This window comes from Nyctibius grandis, chromosome 19 (assembly GCF_013368605.1).
Source record: "Nyctibius grandis isolate bNycGra1 chromosome 19, bNycGra1.pri, whole genome shotgun sequence".
NCBI classification, from domain to species: domain Eukaryota; kingdom Metazoa; phylum Chordata; class Aves; order Nyctibiiformes; family Nyctibiidae; genus Nyctibius; species Nyctibius grandis.
Window position 1 is genome coordinate 471,695 of NC_090676.1, and position 22,300 is coordinate 493,994.

A 22,300-nucleotide genomic window follows, 5' to 3' on the forward strand; every position below is an offset into this window, starting at 1 on the left:
TGCTTGGGCTTGAACCTCTCACCCTGCCAGATGTGTTTAGGATTAAACCAGGATCCCAGCATCTGGGTAGAGCGTTGTGCTGCTGAAGAATGTCTGTAGGGTGAGTTTTAAAGTCAGGGCTCTGTCTAGGCGTCGGTGAGGACATCTGGCACGCAGCACAAAGCGTGAGTTTTGTATTCTGACTACACATCAGGTTGGGTAGTTGTGCTCTGACTGTCAGAACTGCCTCGGAAAGCTCAGATGGAGAGAGCCTAATACTCTCTTCTCCAGACATAGGCAGGGCTTGATGGTGTGTGCGGCCTGGAGAGAGCAGAGCGTTATTTGGAGGGGTTTAAGACAAGACTGGACGTGGCACTTAGTGCCCTGGTCTAGTTGCCATGGTGGTGTCAGGGCAATGGTTGGACTCGATGAGCCCAGAGGGCTCTTCCAACCTCATTGATTCCATGATTTCCTAACGCCTGCCATAGGACAGCAGTTGGTGTGCACCACGATAGGAGCCAGCAGAGCTGTAAGGCACCGAGTGCCTGCTGCCTTCCCCTGTTACGTGGTGGCTGTAAATACCATCGTCTGCAGAGGGGCTGGGGATCGTTGGGAAGGGAAAGCTTTATTTCAAGTTAATGCCACTTTGTGGCATTTGGGATCTTCCTCTTTTCATGATTTCATGTGGCACGGTGCTTGTGCACAGTGACCTTTTCCATGGCAGCAGGTCGGGATAACTGGCCCGGCGCAGCCTGGCACAGGGTGGTTCGCTCAGTCGAGCTGCGGGGAGTCGTGCATGTGGGGAAAAAAATGTGGGTGACAAATAGTATGTTTTCAGCCCGGTACTTATTGCTTGCTTTTTTTTTTTTCCCCCTTCTCGAACAGTGGAATACAAATAGCTGTAACTGATGATTTTTAAAGCTGTTTTGTTTATTTTATGAATTCCTTCAGTAAAGCACTTTGCATTATTATCTGATCAGTTAATGTTTAGGCTGTTTCTGTAGATGAAGCAGCTTTGGCAGCACACAGAAACGTTGCATCCAGTTCAGAATCCCACTTCAGGGTTTTATTTTTTTCTTCAAATTCAGCATTTTTTTCATTAGGATTTTCTTTTTTAACATATTTGGGTACGGAGGGAATGTATGAAATGGAAGTTATGTGTCTGTGCAGGCTGAACCCATCTAATGTTCTTCTGGCTGTGACACTGTGACCCTCGTACAAGACTGGCAGTTACTATTTCATGTTACAGTGATGTATTTTCTGAAATAGTTTTTTGTGACAGGTGCAGACTTTCACAATAGGGATAAGCCCCGTGCACTCATATAACATCACGGAAAGGTTATCACAGGAGAGAGATTCCGTGTTGCAAACAAGTGGTGACTGTTCTCAGGGGTTTTGAGCCAACTTGATCAAAGCCACTTATGTAGGACAGGGTGAAGGATCGGAGCCGAGTTTCCACGCGTGCGCGCACAAGCACACACGCACCCCCCGTCACCCCTGAATCAGAGAGAATTATTACTGTTTTGTCACTGAGGCATACTGCAAAATTACCACTCTTGTGTTTTGGTTTAAGTGTTGCTCGTACGCTCGGTGATTTGATTAATGTGTTCTTCACATCAGTGGAACACAAGGAGCTGTGCCCTGGTGAGTCTCTTGTTCCTTCTTCCCCGACAGGCCAAGATGCCTTTTGATGCCAACAAGCTGTACTGCAGTGAGGTGCTGGCTATTCTGCTCCAGAATAACGATGGTGAGGCACACCTCTGGCGTGGATATTCTGTTGGGATCGGGTTCAGGCTTCTTTCAGATCACACAGCACTCTTCTGCCTTCGGCTTCCCTTTGCCTGTGCTCCCTCCTGTGCGTGTGCTCTCACATACGCATGCGCCCTCTTTTTCTCTGCAGCTTCTGTGCTCTGTCAAGCCATATTGATTTTGTTCGCTGATATATCAGTGTTAGATGGCTGTAAAATCTGACAGTTAGCTTCATTTTTCTCTCTCTTTTCCCCTTCCCCCCACCTCCGTCTAGACAACAGAGAATTGCTTGGGGAGCTGGATGGGATCGATGTGCTGCTTCAGCAGTTATCTGTGAGTAATTCACATACGCCCTCTCTACCATCAGGAGCTCGCAGGCTGGGCGTGAGGAGGTGGAGCGGATTCTGGGTGTAGTGCTGTCCTAGCAGTCTGTAGATACTGAAGCACAGCAGTGCTCTATATTTAGTGGTGGCGTAGTCCCTGAGTAACTTCCACGCAAGTGTATCATCCGTGGTGAGGTTAATCCCTGTTTTACAGATGTTAATGTGTAGGTACACAGAAGTTAATTTTTTTGTTACAATTACAGGGCAAGCTGAAGACAGGCAGGGTTAGAATTTGGCCATCTTCAGCACTCTCTGCTCCAAGCACCGAGCTGCCTTGTGCCTACATTTGGGGTAGCTGAAGGTAACGTGTTCTCAGCTCACGTACGTTTCTTGAGGCAGTGCTGTCAGGTTAGGTGTGGCAGAGCAGGCCTCTCAGGTATGCGTTAGGCCTCGGAGTTCTCTGGTAACAAGCTTATCCACATACTTTTGTCAATTGGGCAAATTCACCGACTGCCCTTCCCTGTGGAGGCCCCGTGTTGTCCTCCAGCTGCACGTTTGGTGGTGACAGTCAGGGCAGTAAAAAGGGCAGCAGAGTTACAAGAAGGAATGCGTCAGGGCCGTGTGTGAGTGCTGCTGTCGTGACTGCAGGCTTGTGTGTGTCAGATTCTGGAGGCTTGTGATGTAAAATGTTCATGTATACAACAGTGTGGACCAAATCGAGCCCTTCACTTTGGGGTAATTCTGTTTTCTTTGTCATGCAGGTGTTCAAACGACACAACCCGAGTACAGCAGAAGAGCAGGAAATGATGGAGAACCTGTTTGACTCCCTTTGCTCCTGCCTGATGCTCAGTTCCAATCGTGATCGCTTCCTGAAGGGCGAGGGCCTGCAGCTGATGAATCTGATGCTTAGGTACCCAGATAACTTTTTGATTTTCTTGCCTGCTTTTGATGCACCAACACATGTTCTGGCTAGATATTTGTGGTTTTCTGTTTGTAAAATTCCTGTGTTAGCATGTTTGTCTGGTTTCTGTTGCCTTTAGCTTTGTTTCCTGAGAAATGGGGTTACTACAGCAGCTGCTGGAAGGTAACAGTGCAGATCTGTGTGGCAGACACCCAGGTGAGAGAGTGCTGTGGGTCAGGCCACTAATCCTCTAAGGATTTAGAAGACCCCTATGAGGGTAAGAGAGACCCTTTGGGTGTCTCTAGGGAAAACGTTTTTTCCTTTGTTCTGCAGCTCAACCTTCAGTGTGTTGTGTGTCCTCTGAGCTGGTGGATTTTTGTGGATGTTGATACAAAAATTGCTTTTGTGAAATGGGTGTAAGCGTGTGTTTCTTCTTGTGGTGCCTTTTGTCACGCCGTGAATCTCCGGGGCTTCTGGGCTCTCTCTTCACTTCCCAGCCTGTTACTGAACTGTGTCCCCTGCGCTGGCTGGCTTCCTCCAGAGCTCGGCGCTGGGCGCGGTGGGGCTCTGGCTGTCCCTGGTGTGCTGGGCTGCGCGTGGTGGCAGGTTAGCAAACGCCAACGAGAAGCGATGCGTTCCTGCAGCGCGTGGCTGGGTAATGTGCAGCAGCAGGGAGCTGAATAAATAACCAAACGTGGATTATTCAAATAGGAACACTGGGTTTTTGTGAGGCTAATTAAAGGAAAGCTCCAGAACTAAGAACGAGGGGGAAGGCTCCTTCTGCCGCCAGTACTAAGCTGCGAAGCTGCCCTGGCAGAACTGATTACTTGGAGTTCTGGTGCCATGGGGGTGGCACTCGGTGTTTGGATTTTCAGTAGTTTTTTCCTCATTGGTGGACTCTACTGTTTGCCACTCTCTGTACCAGGATCCCAGCTGGGAAATTACGACAAGAGGAAAATTTCTCTGCCATTTTAAGGGAATGGATGCTGGCAGAAGGTGGCTGCTTTAGGAGGAGAAGCTTTGGGCATGCTCAGCTGCTGCCATGGCGGGGTACTTGCTTTTGCAGGTCATGGTATGATTGAAGGTAGGAAGCTCTGCTGGACTTGGCGCTTTGATGAGGAAAATGGAGCACGCTTCTGTAGCTTGCAAACCACCAAACAAAGCCAAGTGTCTGAGAACTGACACTGCAAGGTTTTGGTGTTTGGTTGCTTGTGGGTTTTTTACGTATTTTAATCTCCAGAAGACATTAAATGGCTATTAATTCTGTTAACCTCAGTTCTCATTGGGAGCTCTCTTGGTGAGTGCTTAAAAGCTGTTACAGGTGCTCAGTTTTTCTTAGTCCTGCTTTGGTAACCACAGGCTGGCACTGTGAATCGGGAGTGAACTCGATAGTTGTGATCTAGAGAGCCACACGGGAGTGTTACATCGCTGTGTCTTCTTGATACCTTCATGATAAACAGCAAAGCCATTCAGTCGTGATTGACCACCTTGCCCACAAACAGGGCAGAATATCTTTCTCTACTGTCAGTCTCCTCTGAAGACTGGGGGGAGAGATCTGTTATTTTTTGTTTTTACTTTGAAGGTGTTTAATCATTGTGCCGTAGTCTGTGCAGATGAAAGGACAAATAAGCAAAGTTGGAAGTTTATTGACACGATGCGAGATAGATAAGCTGTGGGAGAATAAAGATATCAGGCTTGAATCTCCATTAGTGTCTCGGAGAACACAGCACTCTGTATCCAGTGCTGCCCAGTGCATCAGCCAAGTTGTGCTGCTAACAGTGGTCATGCACAGACCTGCAGGGGAGTACAGCGGCCTTCAGCCGAGCATTTAACGTGCTCAGGAGATTCCTACAGACAGTAATGAGGACAGGACTGCTGTCCGTTACACCGAGCCTTGAACAGCACGGCCAACAGTGAAAGATGACATAGTTTTGTGTGAACTTCTACTAGTTTATGGGGACGCAGGGGTTACACCTGCAAACGAGCACGGTGTGGCTGATGCCCTTTGTGTGCGTGACCTTAGCAAGCCGTGTCCTGGGCTTGGTGTGCTCTCGGGCTTGCAGGGTTGAGGGGCACTTGCCCTTGGCCCCCGGGAGCAGAGGTTTGCTGAGCAGCTGTGTGGGAGGGGAGCAGAGGGGGCTGGGAGAAGAGCAGGACAGAGCCTGTGACAGCAGGAATGAAGCAGGGTGAGAGCACGGGTGTGTACAGTTACTTGATTTACATCTCTGCAGCAACGAGGCTCCTTCATCAGTGGAGTGTCTTTATCAAAAATAAGGTGGTTTATCAAGCCACCAGTGGAAAGTTTATAGATGTCACATAGAATTCAATTCAATTTTTTTAGGTCAGGAAGCACTTTTTAGTACCCAGCCCCTCAGCCTTGCCGTGGTAACCTAAATGCAGTTTACCTTACAAAGCCAAAAGAGAGAAAACCAGGCTTGTGATGTCAGATCCCTCGCGCACACTGACAGGAAGCTTATTGCTTTTGCTGTAAAATTGTGTTAAGGTTTGGAGGAGATGCAGCCACTTGGCTCCCAGGGGATGTGTCAAGAAGATTCTCTGTTGCATAGGAAAAATGACGTGTGGCTTTCCCCGTTATTAACGGAAGGTGTGTGTGTATGCACACGGACAGATGCAGCAAAGGGAGCTCACGGGAGCCAGCGTCGCTGGGGCAGCACGGTCCGATACCCTGCAGCTATTCGGTGGCTTTGCTGCACCCTCAGAAAAGCGTTTGCTCCTGTACAGCAAAAACAAGGTGAAAATGGACAACTCTGCACGGCTCCCCAAAGCTTGACTAGAGCTATTTCAGGGTATATTTTTTATGGTTATTAAAATCCTTTTATGTTTTCTTGTCCTGCTGTTCCTAATGACCCCATGGAAACTTAGACTGTCTCTTTACTAAATCTTCTGGTTAATTAAACGGAACCATTTCATGCAGCTCTTTTCCAGGAAATCTGGCATTCTGCTTTTGCTGCTATTCTGGAAAGTGAGAGATGGTGTTATGCTAATGTGGCAAGTCCAAATAATGTCAGCACCTCTTCTTTTTGAAACACTAAATGTGCCAAGAGTTCCCTCAGATGTAACGGTATTAAAAGGAGGAAAACAAAGGTTAGCAAATAAAGTTGTGATTCGGAGCTCCCTGTGAAGGCCAAGGTCGCTCCCTGTTTGGTGATACTCATGTATGCTTGTCGCTGAATTAGTGTTCAGCTCAAAGTTACCTCAATAAGCACAGATGAGACTAAGATAAACTGCTTGCCCTCTGGCAGAATAAATATTTCAAATAAAATCAACTCTAGACAGTCCAGTCAAGCAGCTATTGATCTCTAAAAGCCTGAACTTAAACCCAATGAATATTCCAGAGATAGCTCTGTGCAGCCTTCCTAAATGCTGATCAATATGCAATTACTTCCCCTGAAAACATTTCTTGTATCATCTGGCCTAAGAAGTACTTTATTTTTAGCTCCCTGTGGAGGGGAGGTGGGGGTGCTTTTTCAGTTCATGTTTCCCAAGATATTTTGGATTTTCCCCTCGATGAATTATAAATTCCTCTGTTTCTGGTTTGAGAGGTACAGAGCTTTTGGAGGTCATTTTCAGACCATCCGTGTGCTATCGGTGTGAGTTATCAGCGTTCTGAACTCTCAGTAAAGCAGAATAGCCCAGAATCTGCTTCCTTCCAAAGGTGGTTTCTGGAGATGGGTTTTCTTTATTATGGCTGACCACCAAGCTGCGTTACCAGATTTACTCCTTTATTAAATTGGATTGTTGCTAGATCTAAATCCTGATCTCTTGGGGGTGACAATATTTGCCTTGTGTGCCTGACCCAGTCTCCCCTGCCATTTTGTGCTAGTGTGTGTAAGGTGGTGAAGCAATAACTTCTTTAATAGCTGAGAAATAAAAAAATAAGAAAATAAACCCATAACAATAAAAGATATAAAATGAAATAAAAAGAAAATGGAAAGTAAAAAGAAATAGAAGACATTAAAAAAGAAATAACCAAGAGAATATTCTCAACCACAGTTTTGAAAAGGGTATTTGTCAATAAAATATTTTGGCTTCTTGAAGAAAATCTGGCTTAGAGCTCGTGCTCAGGCTCTTCGTACTTGCCTTGTCCTATTCATTTCCCTTTTCAGGCTCTCTTTAAAGCAGTGTGGTCCAAAGCTCCTCATGTCCCTGAGAAGTTTAACTGGCAGCTTTCTTTTCACAGAGAGAAGAAGATCTCCCGCAGCAGTGCCCTGAAGGTGCTGGACCACGCCATGATTGGACCCGAGGGCACCGACAACTGTCACAAGTTTGTTGACATTCTTGGCCTGAGGACCATCTTTCCACTCTTCATGAAATCGCCCAAAAAGATAAAGAAAGTTGGAACAACTGAAAAAGAACATGAAGGTAGGCACGTTTCCAGATCCTTCTTACTGTCGTGGAGGAGGTGGATGGAAGGCAAGTGTCTGAAAAGTACCTGCAGCCAGGAGGGGCCGGCACACCTCCAGTCGCCCAGGCAGCCCGCCCGCGCCCTGTCGCAGCCCGGCTGTTGGTGACACACTTGCCCTGCTTGTTTTGGTATCAGCAGTTCCTGGCGCTTCCATTTCATGTGCTGTTAATAAGTTATTTTACTCCTGCAGGGTCTGTTGTTTGAAGCTCTGACTCTTTGATGCAAAACTCTTTTGAAAAGAGTAATGAGGCAACTACAAATGTCACCTCAAAAGCAGTGTTTTCATGGCTCTGAGCACTGAAGTGTGACTCGATGAGCATCAGGCACTGCAGAAATAAACTGCATGCTTTGAAGTTGCTTTTTATTTTTTTCTTTTTCTATTTTTTTCCTCTCTTCCCTGGAAAACTCTGCTTTAACAGAAATCTGCTGTGAAGTATTACTGCAGGACCTTATGCTGAACTGAATCCAGGGTCATTCCGTCCTGCTTCCATTTTGTTAGTAATTGACTATGTCTCGGAGGAAACTTTAAATATGCCAGTGATGCTTGAGGTTTTGTGCCGGTTCGTTACTTACCTCAGTTCTATAAAGGGTGAATATTGTCAAAAGCTGAAGAGGTGTGAGTGGGTCTCAGGCTTGCCTGGTATCCATCCATTACTCTTGCAGCAAACCAAGGGAAAATGGAAGGAGACAGCAACAAAATGGGAGCTCTGAGCCCAGTCCCCTGCTTTGGTTCTGCCCTCGCAGCTCCGGTGTGACCGGGTGTCCCGAGGTTCTCCAGAGCCCAGGCTGGGAGGTGCTGCCAGGCGCTGGGCTGGGCGCTTGCTGGGGCTGAGCAGCCTCTTGGAAGAGCTCAGAGCTGGGCGCAGCGCGGTGGGCATCTGCTTGTTCTCCTCCTGCCCGAGGACGGGGTGGACGCGTGGCAGCGGCTGCTTCCCCAGCACGGGTGGAGAGACAGGGCTTACCTGCAGCCCAGCGCCAGCCCGGGGGGGGTTCACACACAGGCTGCCAGTTCCAGCTGCCTTATCTGTCTCGTGGTGTGTTCCTTGTCTCGCGTAGATAATGGTGAGGAAGAAATGCTGTCGTGTGTTCTGGGGTCTGTGTAATAAAATCGCGGAGAGCGCAGTGTGCTCAGATGATGGATTTACAGGATGTTCTGAAATCCTCATTTGCAGTATGAAAATAAGGTTGTTGAGTTCTTCGTACTGAAAAAGCTCCAGCTAGAATATGAGCTTTTGAGTAGAGGCATCTGGGTCTGTGGCTCATGTCGTTGACTTAATTTTTCAGTTTGGGAAAGTGAGTTAATCTCTGTCTCATCTGCTTCGTCTTGAGACTGCAGCCGACGTCTGTGTGCAATCTTGGCTGCTGTGAGGATTAGGTCGGGGTCTGGAAAGCCCTAAGGGGTCAGTTCCTGACTATTTCTGTGATAGGAAAAAGGCAAATCTGCCCTCAGGAAAATGGAGCGATCCGTGCAAACAGTCTTTGTATCATACCTCCAGCTCATTAATATCCAGAAGAAATGGAGGACATTAAGGTGAGTCCAGAAATTAGTTTTATTAAAATAAACTCTCCCTCCAACGCTGTGGTAGCAAGTCCAATTTTCTTTGTTTTGCATCGCCGGGCAGGTGAGTTACTGAATTTCTAACGATGGGATTTAATTGAGATGTTTAACAGGGTTCCCCCGGAGCCCGTCACAGCCATTGTCCTGACACGTGTACAAGCAGCACAGTATATGTTTTTACTTTGCCAAATGTCGCAGCAGCAACACAGTAATTACTGTGTGCTCGGGGGCACGGCTGGCTGATGGTCGGCTCTGGTGAGCCACTGCCTGAACAGGGAAACTGCAGAGACCCCTCGGTGCCTGCTGGGGTTAAAGGGAACGGCGCAGGTCTGGTGCGACTGAGAACCGATGCCCTCCGTGCTGTGCTGATCCTAGGAAGCTCTCTTTATTTATCAAAAAGAATGCCAGTATTCAGTCTTCTCGTGTCATCTTTTTTTGTAAAAACCTTATCCTTTGTTCAAACTGTTTAAAAAAAAAAAATTGAGCGGCAGAGCCACTCTTCTCGTTGGGCACCCGATGCTCTTTAGAGCACAAAATCTTCCGTGTGTGTCCGATGGTGGTAGGAAAATACTCCTCTTGTCTCTCTTTTATAGTACAGTTGCTTTTTACATGGCAGATAGTCCATAACATAATGTTTATTTTATTGTCTTGAAGGCAATGTTCTGAATGCCACAAAACAACACCCAAGTGAAAAAACCTCAGTGCGACTTGGTGAGCTTTTATTTATTACAGAAATTTATAATCCAAATTAAATTTGATAAAAATAACTTCTCTGTAATGTATTTCTCTCTCTTTTTAAAAGCTAGCGTAAAGGTGCCGGTGCTGGTTAGCTACATTAAACACTGTCAGTGTTTAAAAATTATTTCACTCTAGGAGGCCTGTGAACAATTTAAAGCCAAACTGCACATATTTATGCTTTATATATATGACGTAATTAGGAAAAAAGGGAAAATTTCTTAACCATTTTTATGGATGATCTGAGCCTGAAGATTTGGCTGGTGGTGTCTAGCTGACTACACGTTGTCTACACTTGAAGTTTCCCTGACTTTGTACAGATCTTGATACACTTCTGAGGGTATTAGGTTTGGGAGAAAAATCTCATTTGAAGCAATTTCCCTTTTTCTGGGGCAGTGAAGCAACTCAAAACAGAAATATTTTGCAGTTGAAGACAGAAATGGCTTAGAGTTTTCCTGTGTGTTTGTTTTTGTGATCGATTGCTCCCGTAATCCTCCTGATGAAGGACTGTGATCCCGCTAGAAGCGTAATCCAGGTGGGTGTCGAGTCAGAGACTGCCTCGTGGCTGCAGTGGGGCTGAGCTGGAAGGGCAGAGAGTGTCTGTCTGGAGGGGTGCAAGATCTCCTGGTACTGGTCTTCCCGCAGCAACAGTCGAACCGAAGCGTTGGGTGCTAACTTGGAATTCTTGAACAGTCTCAGTGAGCTAAAAATGGAGAAAACACAAATTCCTTCAGAATTAGTCGGCAGTGAAGCAATGATAACTGGCTTGATAGGCTGTATGTTCTGCTCTTTCTCAGGACAGTTATTTGCAGGCTAGTTTTGCTCACTTGGAGGGTCTAATGAACTATAAAAGGATGTTTGTCCAATTCATCTTCATTTAAATGCCTTCTCTTGACTCAGATGCCAGGTTTACTTAGGAATGCTTAATTTGACAACCTGAGAATTAGTTCAGCCAATTTCCAAATGAGAATTCCTATCCCTGTGGTTTTTTGCCTGTTCGCCCTCTAACAACAAGGGAGCCTGTTTTGGAGATACTCAGCTCTACAATTCCTTTAAAAAACAGCAGCAGCAAAACCCATTTCTTAGTAAATCTACTCTCACTCCTTCGTTACGTACACGGAAAGGCAGCAGAGCCCTCGGAACGGATACCTGCTGCAGAGCTAAGCTCCCTGGGCGTGGGAAAGTGAAAAGGCAGCAACAGAAAAACGGCCTGATGAAGAGTATGTTCATTAGCTGAACCCCCCCTGCCAGCCAGCAGAACATATTTTTGTGTGGTGGTCTTCGGGAGGCACGGCACCTGGGGGAGGCATCGCTCTGTTTAAACAGAGCTTTATTGTGCCAATTTGTTACTTTACCATCAACGCTCCTGAACGTGACAGGAGTGTGTTACTTGAACGAGCCATGATGCCGAGTGCAGAGTTAAATTTGTCTCAATCAAAGTTAGCGTTCTCTGCTACAAGAACGTCACAAAAATAAACTTCTTAGTTGGCAGAATTTTGTTTTACTTTCAGCGTGATGCTCGGATCCAGCTCGACAGGGGCCTTGTGTGGAGCTTTTTCGACCTTTCAGGCCTTACTCTACCCATCAGTAAAATCAGTATTTCTTACTGTACTTCAAGATAAGATTTTTCTTGGCAAAATATTTTGAGGTGCTTGAGTGGGTTACTCTGAAAATGCAGAAGGCATTTCGTAGGCATCCGAACGCCACACAGAGGAGAAACCAGCAGCGGCCCCTCGGCCCTGCTGCTGCGGGGTGAGGCTGGGGCGGCTGCGAGCGTCCTCCCCCCGGGGCTGGGGGGCTGCTGGGCCTTAGGGTGGGCCGGGGGCTTCGTCCAGGCTTCCCAGCAAGCAGGCGTGACGCCACAGAGTTCTGTGCGTAGGAAGGGTAGAAGTTTCTGAAAGAGATGGCTGCTTTTTTTTCTGGTACTTTCCTGCTCCTAATTAGAAACCACAATTTGTCTGAAGAGGGCTTTACACGACAGAAGGCTCCGAGATGTGTTCTGCTGGTTCCTCGGCGTCCCCAGCTCGTCCACCTGATGGCTGCTGTCCCCCTGCACCCAGAGGCGCCTGCCTTCCCCTTCCTCCCAGAGGATGCTCGATATTGAAGGGGAGGGTGCTCGAGCTTCCTCCCTGCTAGGCAGATGCCCATTATCATGAAATTTAAAAAAAAAAAAAGGGGGGGGGTGAGGGGAATAATAAAGGCAGAGGAGTGTAATGTTACGGCTTGATTTGACAGGACCTCCTGCTGCTGCAGCTGCCAGTGCCAGCCATGGAATAGATTAATCTGTATTCCAACACGCTGCAGCTGAAGTCAAGATCGATCTAATTAGGGTGTTTTAAACACTGCTTGTGTTCTGGGATCTTCGTGCCTGTCTGGAGAGGGAGAGGCTCCCGGGAGTCCGAGGTGATCCTGGTCCGAGGGGATGCTGGTGCAGCTGGGTGAGCGTCTGTGATGTGCCCGGGGACGGGGCTGGCCGGTGCGTTGGGCAGAGGAGGGGTGAACCAGCCCACTGGGCAGCAAACAGGGTTGTCTGCTGGTAAGAAAAGAGCCTCTGTCTTCCCATATCCACAAACGTGTGAGATTTTGGGACGTTTACATGAAAAGAAGTTGTTCTTGGTGCATACTGGCTGCCAGCTGGTGACTGTTATTCCATCAAAGGCATCGCCGGTGCTGAGCACGGCTCATTCTGGTGTTCGCTCTTCAGAGGAAATGCATTTAGTCGTTCTTAGGAATAGGGGCTAGGCAGCACCTTCTGCCTCTGGCCGTGTCTGTTGCCCTCCTTGAAAATGCCTCTTTGTGTGTGGGTGCTGTGGCCCTCGGCTAGCGTGGGCACGGTCATTGCGAAGCTCCCGAAGCACTCGGAGGCAGGCAGGCTGCCCGTGGCATCGCCCGGGGCCATGTGCAGCTTGTGGCCTCTCTCTGCCAGCTCGGATCAAAGCTGGGCACCTGTGGGTTTTGCTTTCCGAGGACCCAGAACAGCACCAGCTACTAATTGTTTTCCAAAGATCCAACCCAGAGCAAATACTGTGGTTACAGGCTCTTCCAATTCTGCAGGTGTGAGATCTACATTGGTGCAGTCCGTGGGATATGGTGAGACCCCACGTGCGCAGAGCCCCTCGCTCCAGGTTAGCTCCTCTCACCTCTGATCGCTCGTGTAAATGCTTTAATTCATTGAATAATGGATTCAGCCCCTTATCCCCTAGTGCTTCCCTTCCCCCAGGGTTTGCCATGGTTTTGGCTGCTGTCCTTGCACATGGATGTTGCTGTTTGTTGGGCCAGGAGTTGCATTACGGCATAATTGTGATTTTTGGGGAGGGGGCATGAAACACACTAGTGTGTTTTTTCAGGAAGCTGATCAAGAAATAGGTTTAGCTGGTCCAGAAATATTTCTTTGAACACTTTGACCAGGCAGCTAGGTATTTCCTGGATTTTCTGGAGTGATATATTGAAAGAATAACCTCATTCGTAAAAAACCTGTGTCAGCTTCTTTAGACTTCTCAGCAGTTTTAAAGATTTTATTGATTAAAATGGATAAATATCTGCATATGAGCACCAAAGCAGAAATGATGGCTACAATACACTTCCTAGTAAAGGAGTATTGAAAAAAAGGGATGAAGATATATCATTGATGAGAATATTACTACTAAAATACTGTGTCAGCACTCCTAAACACTTCCAAAAAAAGAAGGTTTGGGAAAAAATAGTGTGAAATACAGGATGCTGGCTTCTTTCTGTAAGAGCAGAGCATCTGTTGGGATGTATTAAAAAAGAAAAGTCTTCATTTTTGGCAGGGTTTTTTTCTCACCTTAAGAAAAGAGGATCTTGCAAGGACGTCAGAGGCTTTCGCAGGTTTTTTTAAATGTAGACACTTAATTTGGTGTCGCTTTTTGTGGAATAACAGTTTCTCTGCAGCGAGAGCACTGAGTATGCACTGACATACCCGGAGCCATCCTTCACCCCCGCGTTATCCTGTCGCAGTGACGGAGCAGCCGCGCGGCGCTGGCCACCCGATAAACCTGTTATCTCCCTGCTCCTCCTGCCAGCAGCTCTCCCAATCTCTTTGGTACATGAAAAATTGACACCACCTCAGGCAGAAATCTGTTTCTAAGGAGGCTACATTTATAAGTAGCTAATGAAATGGGGTGTGTGCGTGCGTGTGCGCAGCCTCCTGCGCGCGCCGCCCTCGTGCAGGTGACCCGTGCTGGGCAGGGCGGGCACGGCTCGGCCCAGCACCCGCGTGGCTTTGCCCTCCCGTGAAGCGTGAGCTGGGAGTTGGTGCAGCAGCTCCCTGCAAACACGGCGCTGGGGCTTGTGCTTTGTGCGCTGGTGCGATCGATCAAGGCTGCTTGTGGCTCCGGGCAAGGCGGCGCCGTGGAAATGCATGTTCAAGTGGTCTGACGGCAATGAGGTGATGATCCCCTTCCTCTGCTCATCGCGTTTTCCTCTCTGGAAATAACAAATCTTGACACCCCTCCTCCTCTCCCTGCCGCCGCGGGTGAGGGAATGTTTATGGCCGTTATTGTTCATCAGTCTTAATCAGCAAGATTAAAGTTGAGGACACCTTGGAGAAGTTACAGTTTAGAATATATGGAGATACCGTAAGGGCTGAGCGTATGCAGACCTGGGGGCAGGGAGCAACACCGAGAGATTTGGCAAGGGAGGGAAACTTGTGCCTCTCTCATTTGCTTTGTGCCTTTGTGCTTGGTTTTATTTCCCCATATTAAAACAATGTGCTCTTTATTGCCAGTGTCATTTCTGGTGTTTGCATACATTTTGCAAATGACTTGCATCTCTGCACCTCCTGTGACCCCGGCGGTGCGGCGTGTGCCCGCTCTGCTCCCCTGGCACAGGAGAAGGAAGGTGGGCGCCTTCCCTGGGCTCCTTCCCTCGCCCTGCGCTGGCTCCCGGGGCTGAGCCGGTCCCTCCGCCCTGGAGGGCCTTGGGAGGAGACCAGCACTGCCGTGGGTCCGAGGCACGTGGTTCAGGCACCTTCAGAGCAAAGCTGTGGTTGGATGTGAACACCCGTGTTGTCTCCTGGGTGCTCCCAGCGCTGGCTTTTTGCTTGGCTCCAAGGTTTGTGCTGTAAGATACGACCCCCAAGTGCGATTGAGAAGACCGTAGAGCACGTTTATTTGGTTATTTCTGGTTTGTTGTGGCACGTTCATATTCAGTCCATGGGATTTTTTGTAAATAAAAGCGGTTTGAGGATTTTTTCCTCTAGCTAATACCAGCCAAGTCTCCGCAGGAGCTGCACGCTGGCACAGTTATTCCTTTCTCAAGCTCTCCTGTTACAATGACTGTCCCTTCTTTGGTAACCTGAGGGCCATTTGAGTGGCAGTGCTGGCTTCGGCCAGGATTCCTTTTAGCCCCGAGGGGGGAGGCCGTGCTGTGCCTTTAGCTGTGATGGAGCGTGCCAAAAGGAGCGCGTGTGCCGCCAGGCAGGCGTGCCAGCCGGGGAGGGAACCGGAGCAGAACTTGTGCTTTACGTCAGGCGCTTTTTCCAGGTCACCGAGGACGAGCAGGAGCAGCGCAGCAGAGCCAGGGGAGCCCTCGCCAGCGGGGCTGGGGTGGGCGAGGAGCTGTCTGTGCTCCCCCAGAACACGGCTTGCTGCTGCCGCTCTGCCTCCGCTCGCCGGGGATGGGAAGGGGCCGGGGTTCTGCCCACCAACAGCTGCACACGGGAGCGCTGGGAGTAAATGTAACGGCACGTTACGGAGAAAATAAGCTCCCGTTCCTCATCTCAGCATGCAATTTTCATTTTGTATCTCTAGAACATGTCTGCTCCATCCTGGCCTCCCTTCTGCGAAACCTGAGAGGGCAGCAGAGGACACGGTTACTGAATAAATTCACAGAGAATGACAGCGAGAAGGTGAGTGCTGAATGTGTGTCTGCAGGCTCTGGGCTCCCGGGCCAGGAGGATACCTGATAACGGCGGGGCGCCTGCGAGCACTCGCCGTGTTACTGAACCTGCCCAGAGAGACTTGTGCTCTCGCAGGCGTCATCCTCTCATTCATGTTATCTACAGACTGGAGAGGAACTCGAAGTGCCTTTAGCGCTTGGCCTCCCACATCACACATACTCTTGTTTTCTGGTGCTCTTGCACACAGTAGTAGCGATTGTCAGCCCTGGGTTGTGTCTCTGCTGAAGCCCTGACCGTATAACTCGTGTGGCATTACGTTGGGCTGGCTCTGTGAGACGAGGGCGGCGTGGAAAGGTGCCAGTTTTTCTAGTGAAGCTCTTTTGCAGAGAGTTGAGGAATTGCTATAGTACACACTTAACATTCCCCATTCCTCTCCTAGAATGTGTCGCTTTAGTGGTGTTTACTCTGGGAAATTCTTTCCACAATATTTACACGGTGGTGGGTAGATCAAACAGCTGTGAAACAGAAACAGCAGCTTTTGCAAACCAGTAACTGCCAAGGGATTTGTAAATTCCGCCGCTGGGGAGATGCTGGTTCCTTGGTATTCCTCATTAGTATTTCTTAAAGGTGTTTTTCATAACCTGCAGAACATTTCCCATTACTAGATAGGCTTTCAGTTGCCTAACACAGTTCAGAGGAGAGCGGGGGAGCTGTAACGTGTCTGATACATTTAACATAAGCTTGGCTGCACACAGCACAGATAGAGGGAAACCAGGAGAACTGGAGAACCACAGGAGAGCGAGCGGGGACACGTGTCTGTGTGCTGCCTTTCAGCTGGAGCTGACAGGACCATACTGTGATGTGGGATCAGTTCAAATGCCTGCAGACTCGGCGTGCTCGTCCGACCAGCGCTTGTGCTGCCCTTCTGTAACGTGTTCCTTCCCGGGGGGGACAGAATTGCCTGTTGCTTTGTGCAGACTGCAGCTGGGAGGGAAAACAATGTAGCACGAAGGATTGAAGATGACTGCATTGTTCTTTTCTCTTGCTTAGGTCTCTCTTCTGCCTTTGCAGGTTGATCGGCTGATGGAGCTGTATTTTAAGTACCTGGATGCAATGCAGGCAGCCGATAAGAAGATTGATGGAGAGAAACATGTATGTATTGCGTATTGCTTAAGTTTTGCCAGCTCCTGTCTACAGTACCTCTGCATAGGCATGTCGTCTGCACAGAACTGGCTCAGGTCACTCTCTGAGCCGTGCCCTCGTGCCTGTGCTGTTACCTCTTAGTTCTTTTTGCTCCGTTCTCCAGCTTCCAGTTAACCTCAGATAACGGGCTGAGAACTTCTCTACAGCAAGTGCTTCTGGCCTTGTCGTGGAGTGAATTTTACCAGGAGGGCCTAAGTCTGCTTCAGTTTGCCTTCCCTTTTACTTGGCTGCAGCCTTGCTTGGCTTGGCAGATGGAGCGTAAGTGAAATGTAGAGAGACAATTACGTGGTAATGTGCGAGGCCTCCTACCCCGGCCTGTAGAGTTCTGATCAGCTGCGAGAAAGTGTCTATTTTGATTAGTTAGATGGGGCTGCAGCCAAAGGCTGGTGTGTGCTCTCTGCACCCCAGCAGTGAATCGTTTTGAATGACACGAGCCTTGGTACCACACAGTACTTTCTTGGAACTGGAGCTAGAACAGCCTTTTTGAAAGAGAACGAGCTGTTGGAGTCAGGAAGCAGCTTGCAGGGCTGTTAGCGAGCTTGGCCGGCTTCCCACAAGATTATCTGTATCAGCACTGATGAGGGTGTGAGATTGATTAGCACTGACGGGGAGTAATCACTGCAGCCGCCGTCCCCGCACGTGGGCGAGCTCGGCGTGCCACGGGCTGCAGCCCCCGGCAGGCTCCGACAAACAGCTGCCTGCCCGCTGCCAAGGCCGCCTCTGCGGGCACTGGCAAACGTAGGGAGGGCACGGGAGCCGGGCAGCGCTGCTGCCGCTCAGGAGGCGCGGGGGTGAGTGATGAATGGAGCTGCTTTTGTTGCCAGCGTTCAGGCTCCATATGGGCAGCTGCAGCTTCACAAATGAACGGTGGCCTGAAGAAAAACAGCCTTTACCCTTTCCTGCTGTCCCTCCGCGCTCCATTCATCCTCCTTGGAGCAGAGCAAGAAATTATTTATTCTTTACATTTCGGCGTTGGTGTGTGGGTTTTAGAACTCGGAATGGATTTCTCTGGCTGAAGTCTTGCGGTGTACGGGCAGCTGCTGCACAGAGCCCTTACACGCAGCGTGCAGAGCTGGTGTATGTGCCCTTGACCCAGAATGATCCTGAAGCAGGCTGCGAGTGTTCAGACCTGTAGCCAACAGCCAGCACGATGCAGGGGTGAAGGGAATTTGAGTGTGCAGAAGCTCTTTTATTGATAATACTAACCCGTTTGTGCTTACTGATGCACAAGAGAAGAGAAACCCAAGAGTCTCAGGTTTTCCTCCTGTATCCAGAAGGCCACTGTGCTTCTGCCCCGCTGCAGGGCTCTGCAGGCTGGAATGGCTGGAATGAATGATCTCAGTTCTTCACTCCTATTAGAGCTAATAATAGGATTTGACAGAAACATCTCATATGCGCAACATCTTGGGCACAACGTGCAGGAAATACGATGTTGAGGTTCATTCCCAGCTTGGAACACCCTTGGAATTACCGTTTGCTTCGGTTTGTCGTGTCCTCAAAGGGTCAGTGGGAAACGCTCTGCTGAGATCTGAAGTGGCTCAAGCGTGTTCCCCACACAGAGGCAGGCGAAAGCCACCGTTCTGTCCATCAGATCACGGCGTTGTCTGGCTGCGACAGGGTTTATGGAGCACTTTAATGTTTTTAGTTGTGGCACATGAATCACTGCAGTGGGTGGTGTGAACACTTGGTCCTTTAGAAACTGTGCTGTGTCACGTGGGGGCTTTTGACCTTCCTCTTGCAGTAGAGGACACAGTACCCCAAAATCTGGTGTACAGATCCTCGCCTTTCTCCCTGCCCCAAAGAAAAATGACACCTGATGAGATTTTACAGGTGCAGCCTACGCTGATGAGAGCGAGATGCAGGTCTGATGGACAGACCTGGTGTAAGCCTTGCATTGCGAGAAGGGAAACCTGATCCTACAGGGAATGATTGAGTGTATCGAACCTGATGTTTTATCTTTAGCGGTGCAGCCGGCGTGAGGAGCTCCTGCTCTTGCAGTTCTCTTCCTTTTTCTTTCTCTCAGCTTGGCTCATTGTAGTGATCTGGTTTATAGCCCTGTGGCAGTGGGGGTGCGGGAATAGTTGAGGGTGGAAGGGAGGGAAGGGATTGCTGAGGAGGAACGGTTGTAATGAAACTGCACCCTTAATCTGGACAGTGAAGCAGGATGAGGTCCACTGAGTCCTTTCGCAGTGTTACCCACTGGTTTGCTTCTGTGGAGTCTCTTCAGAAGTGATCAGAGGTGATAACTTAGTGATTACCCTGACTGCCCTGTGAAACCCAGGAGCAAAGTCCATGTGAGCATTGGTCTCCAACACCTGATGCCTGTCTTAGACTTTTCTCAGAGTTTTTAGTTAATGAAACCTAGAAAATATCTTGTTCCCCTCTCAACTTCTTTAATTCTTTCTGTAGAAAATGGTGCAAAATCCTGTGGCTTTTAACTCCCTCTAAAATGAGATATAATTGCAGGTGGCAGCCATAGCCTCAGTGATCTCCAAAGATGGTAGGAAAAGACAGGAGATGGTTTAATATTTTTATAGTTCCACAGAAAATTATGCTCAGCAGGTTTATTCGATAAAATATTCTCACCAGACACTCAGCGCTATAATGACTTACAAATTACATGCTAATTGTGCTACAGTTAAGTCATTCCATCCTTGGAAGGGAGAGGTGGAACGCCTGGTGCGAGAGCAGCGTCCGTGGGTTCGGATAACCGAGGCAGGAGTTTGTGCCAGCCCATCACCGCGGTTTGGTTTGGGGGGACCGAACTGCAGAGGGCTCTGATGGTTCCTTGTGTGGTTCTGAGAGCTTCTCGGCCACCTTGGTGTGACCTGGGTGCCTGCCTGCTCTCCTGGCTGCAGCAGAGTCCGTGCCTGACTGGGGCTCACTCCTAACGTCCTGTGTTTGAAGGCAAACAGTGGTCAGGCTGCTGGAGAGCCTGTGTCCTGTGCAGCCTCTGCTGTGAGAGAGGCTCCTGGGGAAATTGCTGTGAGCTGAAGGCAGGGGGTCCTGGGCAGTCCTTGTTGCAGTGCTCGGGCTTCACCCGAGGCTTCTGCTTGCTCCTCTCCTGTGGCAAGTGTTGGTCTCTGTCTCCTGCATGTCCTTTTTGACCGAGGGCTTAGCGGTGACCTTGAGTTTAGCTGTCAGCCTGCGGTCTGAAGGCACCTCCTGAGCATGGCTTGTGTCACTTGCCCCTTCCCGGTAATACAGACAGAAAGTGAGGGGTGAGACTCTTGTGCTTGGTGGAGGAGACAAGCTACGATAGCCGTTTACGTGCACGGCCATTCGGAGCCTTCTCACCTCTCCTGGCCTGGGCTGCCCTCGCCGTCCCACCTGCTGAGGAAGTAAACCCAGGATCCTGGCGATGTTCTTTGTCCTGATCAGCGCCCGTCCCTGCTGCTCTGCCCAGCCCCGCTGTGTGCCAGGGAAGGAGGGGCATGGGGAGAACCTTCTGGGCCCTGCTCCAGTGACTGTGTGGAGCAGATGTGATCTTTTGTGTAGCACTGGCAGATCCAGCGTGTCTTTAGGTTTTGAGCCTCTACCTGACACCCTGAGGCCTGTCAGTCCTGCCTCATTAGTGGGAGAGAAGCTCATTTTAGCTTCACAGAAACCCATCTTATTGCTGTCTTCTCCCATCAGCAAGGGGCATCTCAGCACATATTGTTGGCAGATTAGAAATGGCATGTGAGCGCTCACTTGGAGGTTAGCGACGTGACAGCTTTGAAAGAGAGACAAAGTGGGAAGGTGGCTCTGTGGTACTGTACTGGGAGGCAGATTAGCATTTAAAGGGTGGCTGTGGTTTTAAAAAAAAAAAGGCTGTGAAAAGGCACCTTAAAACTGTACTTGTCTTCTAATTCGTATCAGCTTAATTTACTGGCATGAAATAATCTCGCTTCTCTGTCGAGAGGGGCTGCTGTAAGTGCTGCCTTCGCTGTGTAATCAAGACAGCAGTTTCCTGGGTTCGGCTCCTGCGCTCGCCGTGCTGGGATCAGAATACAGAGCAGACGTGGCCTCTGTCTCCTGCTCTGGGGATGCACAGTGCTGGCCTCCGTGATTTTCTGTGCAGGAATTGAGCACTGTTGAGAGGAGCAGCCAGCGAGGCTGTGTGCGGGGAGGGGGGAGGCAGTAGTTCAGGACTGGTGTCTTTCTGGAATGGGGGTTTTTGATATTTCAGTCAGTGGCTTCTTGCTAGTGTGGCTCAGCACTGGTTGGCTTGAGAGGCCAGATTTGGTCAGAGTCGTGCGGTTTGGCATGGGTGTAGGGCAAGGAAAGTCACTCCGTGCACAAAATTGGATTTTTCTTTTTACTGGCAAGAGCTCACATGCGAGTTCTGCCCAGTCATGCCTGTGCCCATGATTTTGGAAACCTGGAGTAAATTACAGTTGTGCAAGTGCTGGAGTCTAGAGGATCTGGTGCTCCAGCATCCTGTGCCGTAGCCGAAGCAGTTGGCTCTATGGCATTGGTAACTAGGCATTGCTTCTTGAACGTAACTTGTTCCTTCACTGGCAAGCTGGATTCCTAGGAGGAAAGGAAAAGTGTTTCATTCCCTGAGCTTTCCTCTCTCGCTGTCAGAGCAGTGGTAAACAGCTGGACTCCTAAGTCACTTCATCAGATTTCTGTGTGGAGAGCATCCGTTGTGCTCTCTCCAGGGTTAATTCTCCTTCGTGTGCGTAAAAGACTCTACCTATGATTAGATGCAGGGACTTGGCTTGGCAAAACAGGAAAATTTGGTAGCCTGAACCCGCTTTGGTGCTGGTGACCTTGCCTGGAGCGTGCACACCCCGAGGAGGCCCGCCTGGCCGGGCGGCGCGGGCACGGTGCTCTCGCCGGGGACGGCTCTAATGAGGAAATATTGCTGGGCCGGCGCGTGCCCACCTGCCAGGCGGCTGCATAATAAATCACGCCAGCTGCAGCGAGCTGGCGGGGCCTGACAGGCTGCTTCCTTCGCTTAAGAACAGAACCAAAAAACACACCCCCGAATGCAAAAGGTCGCACGTGACAGCAGTTATTTTGGCCTGTCGGTCTCCGTGAAGATGGAGACGTGGCCGTGGCCAGCCTGTCTCGGGGGAAGCCGCTCCGAGCGTGTTGCCGGGCTGCTGTCGCCGGTGTTTTGAAGATGCTCCGTTTGAACAAGAGTGGAATGGCCTCTTGGGGCTCCGTTGGGGCAGGTCTCGCTGGTGAAACGCCGTGTGTGCGGAGGAGGGACCCGCTGCGGCGTTCCCGTGGAGCCAGGGGCCTTCTGCAAGCAGACCCCGGCCGGGGTTCGGCCCCGTCGGCATCCCCCATGGGTGAAGCTGGAAGAGCAAGGCAGGGCAAGGCAAAGCTGTTCCTGGGCAGGATTTTTGGACCTGTTTTCTCATTCATCAGTCGACAGTGGAGTTGGAAGCCTGGTAGGTCTTTGAGTCTGCTGGAGTCATGTTCTGCACTGCTTAACAGCACCCTCAAACGGCCAGTAAAAGAGCAGGTTGTTTTGTTCTGTTTTGACAAAGAACTTATAAATAATAGATGGACTGGTTTGTTCCATACTCACAGTGTCTAAACGCTCAATTGAGAAATGTAATTTGTGTGT

The 22,300-nt window shown here is 49.5% G+C and overlaps 1 protein-coding gene across 1 annotated transcript in view; it reads left to right on the plus strand.

Annotated features, from left to right (window-relative positions):
* Positions 1-22,300, plus strand: part of CTNNBL1 (catenin beta like 1) — a 46,413-nt gene that overhangs the window by 18,854 nt on the left and 5,259 nt on the right. The window contains exons 8-13 of the mRNA XM_068416121.1: positions 1,654-1,726; positions 2,003-2,061; positions 2,813-2,961; positions 7,154-7,335; positions 15,443-15,540; positions 16,603-16,683. Of these exons, the coding sequence (XP_068272222.1) occupies positions 1,654-1,726; positions 2,003-2,061; positions 2,813-2,961; positions 7,154-7,335; positions 15,443-15,540; positions 16,603-16,683 (642 nt within the window). The remainder of the gene's footprint in view (positions 1-1,653; positions 1,727-2,002; positions 2,062-2,812; positions 2,962-7,153; positions 7,336-15,442; positions 15,541-16,602; positions 16,684-22,300) is intronic.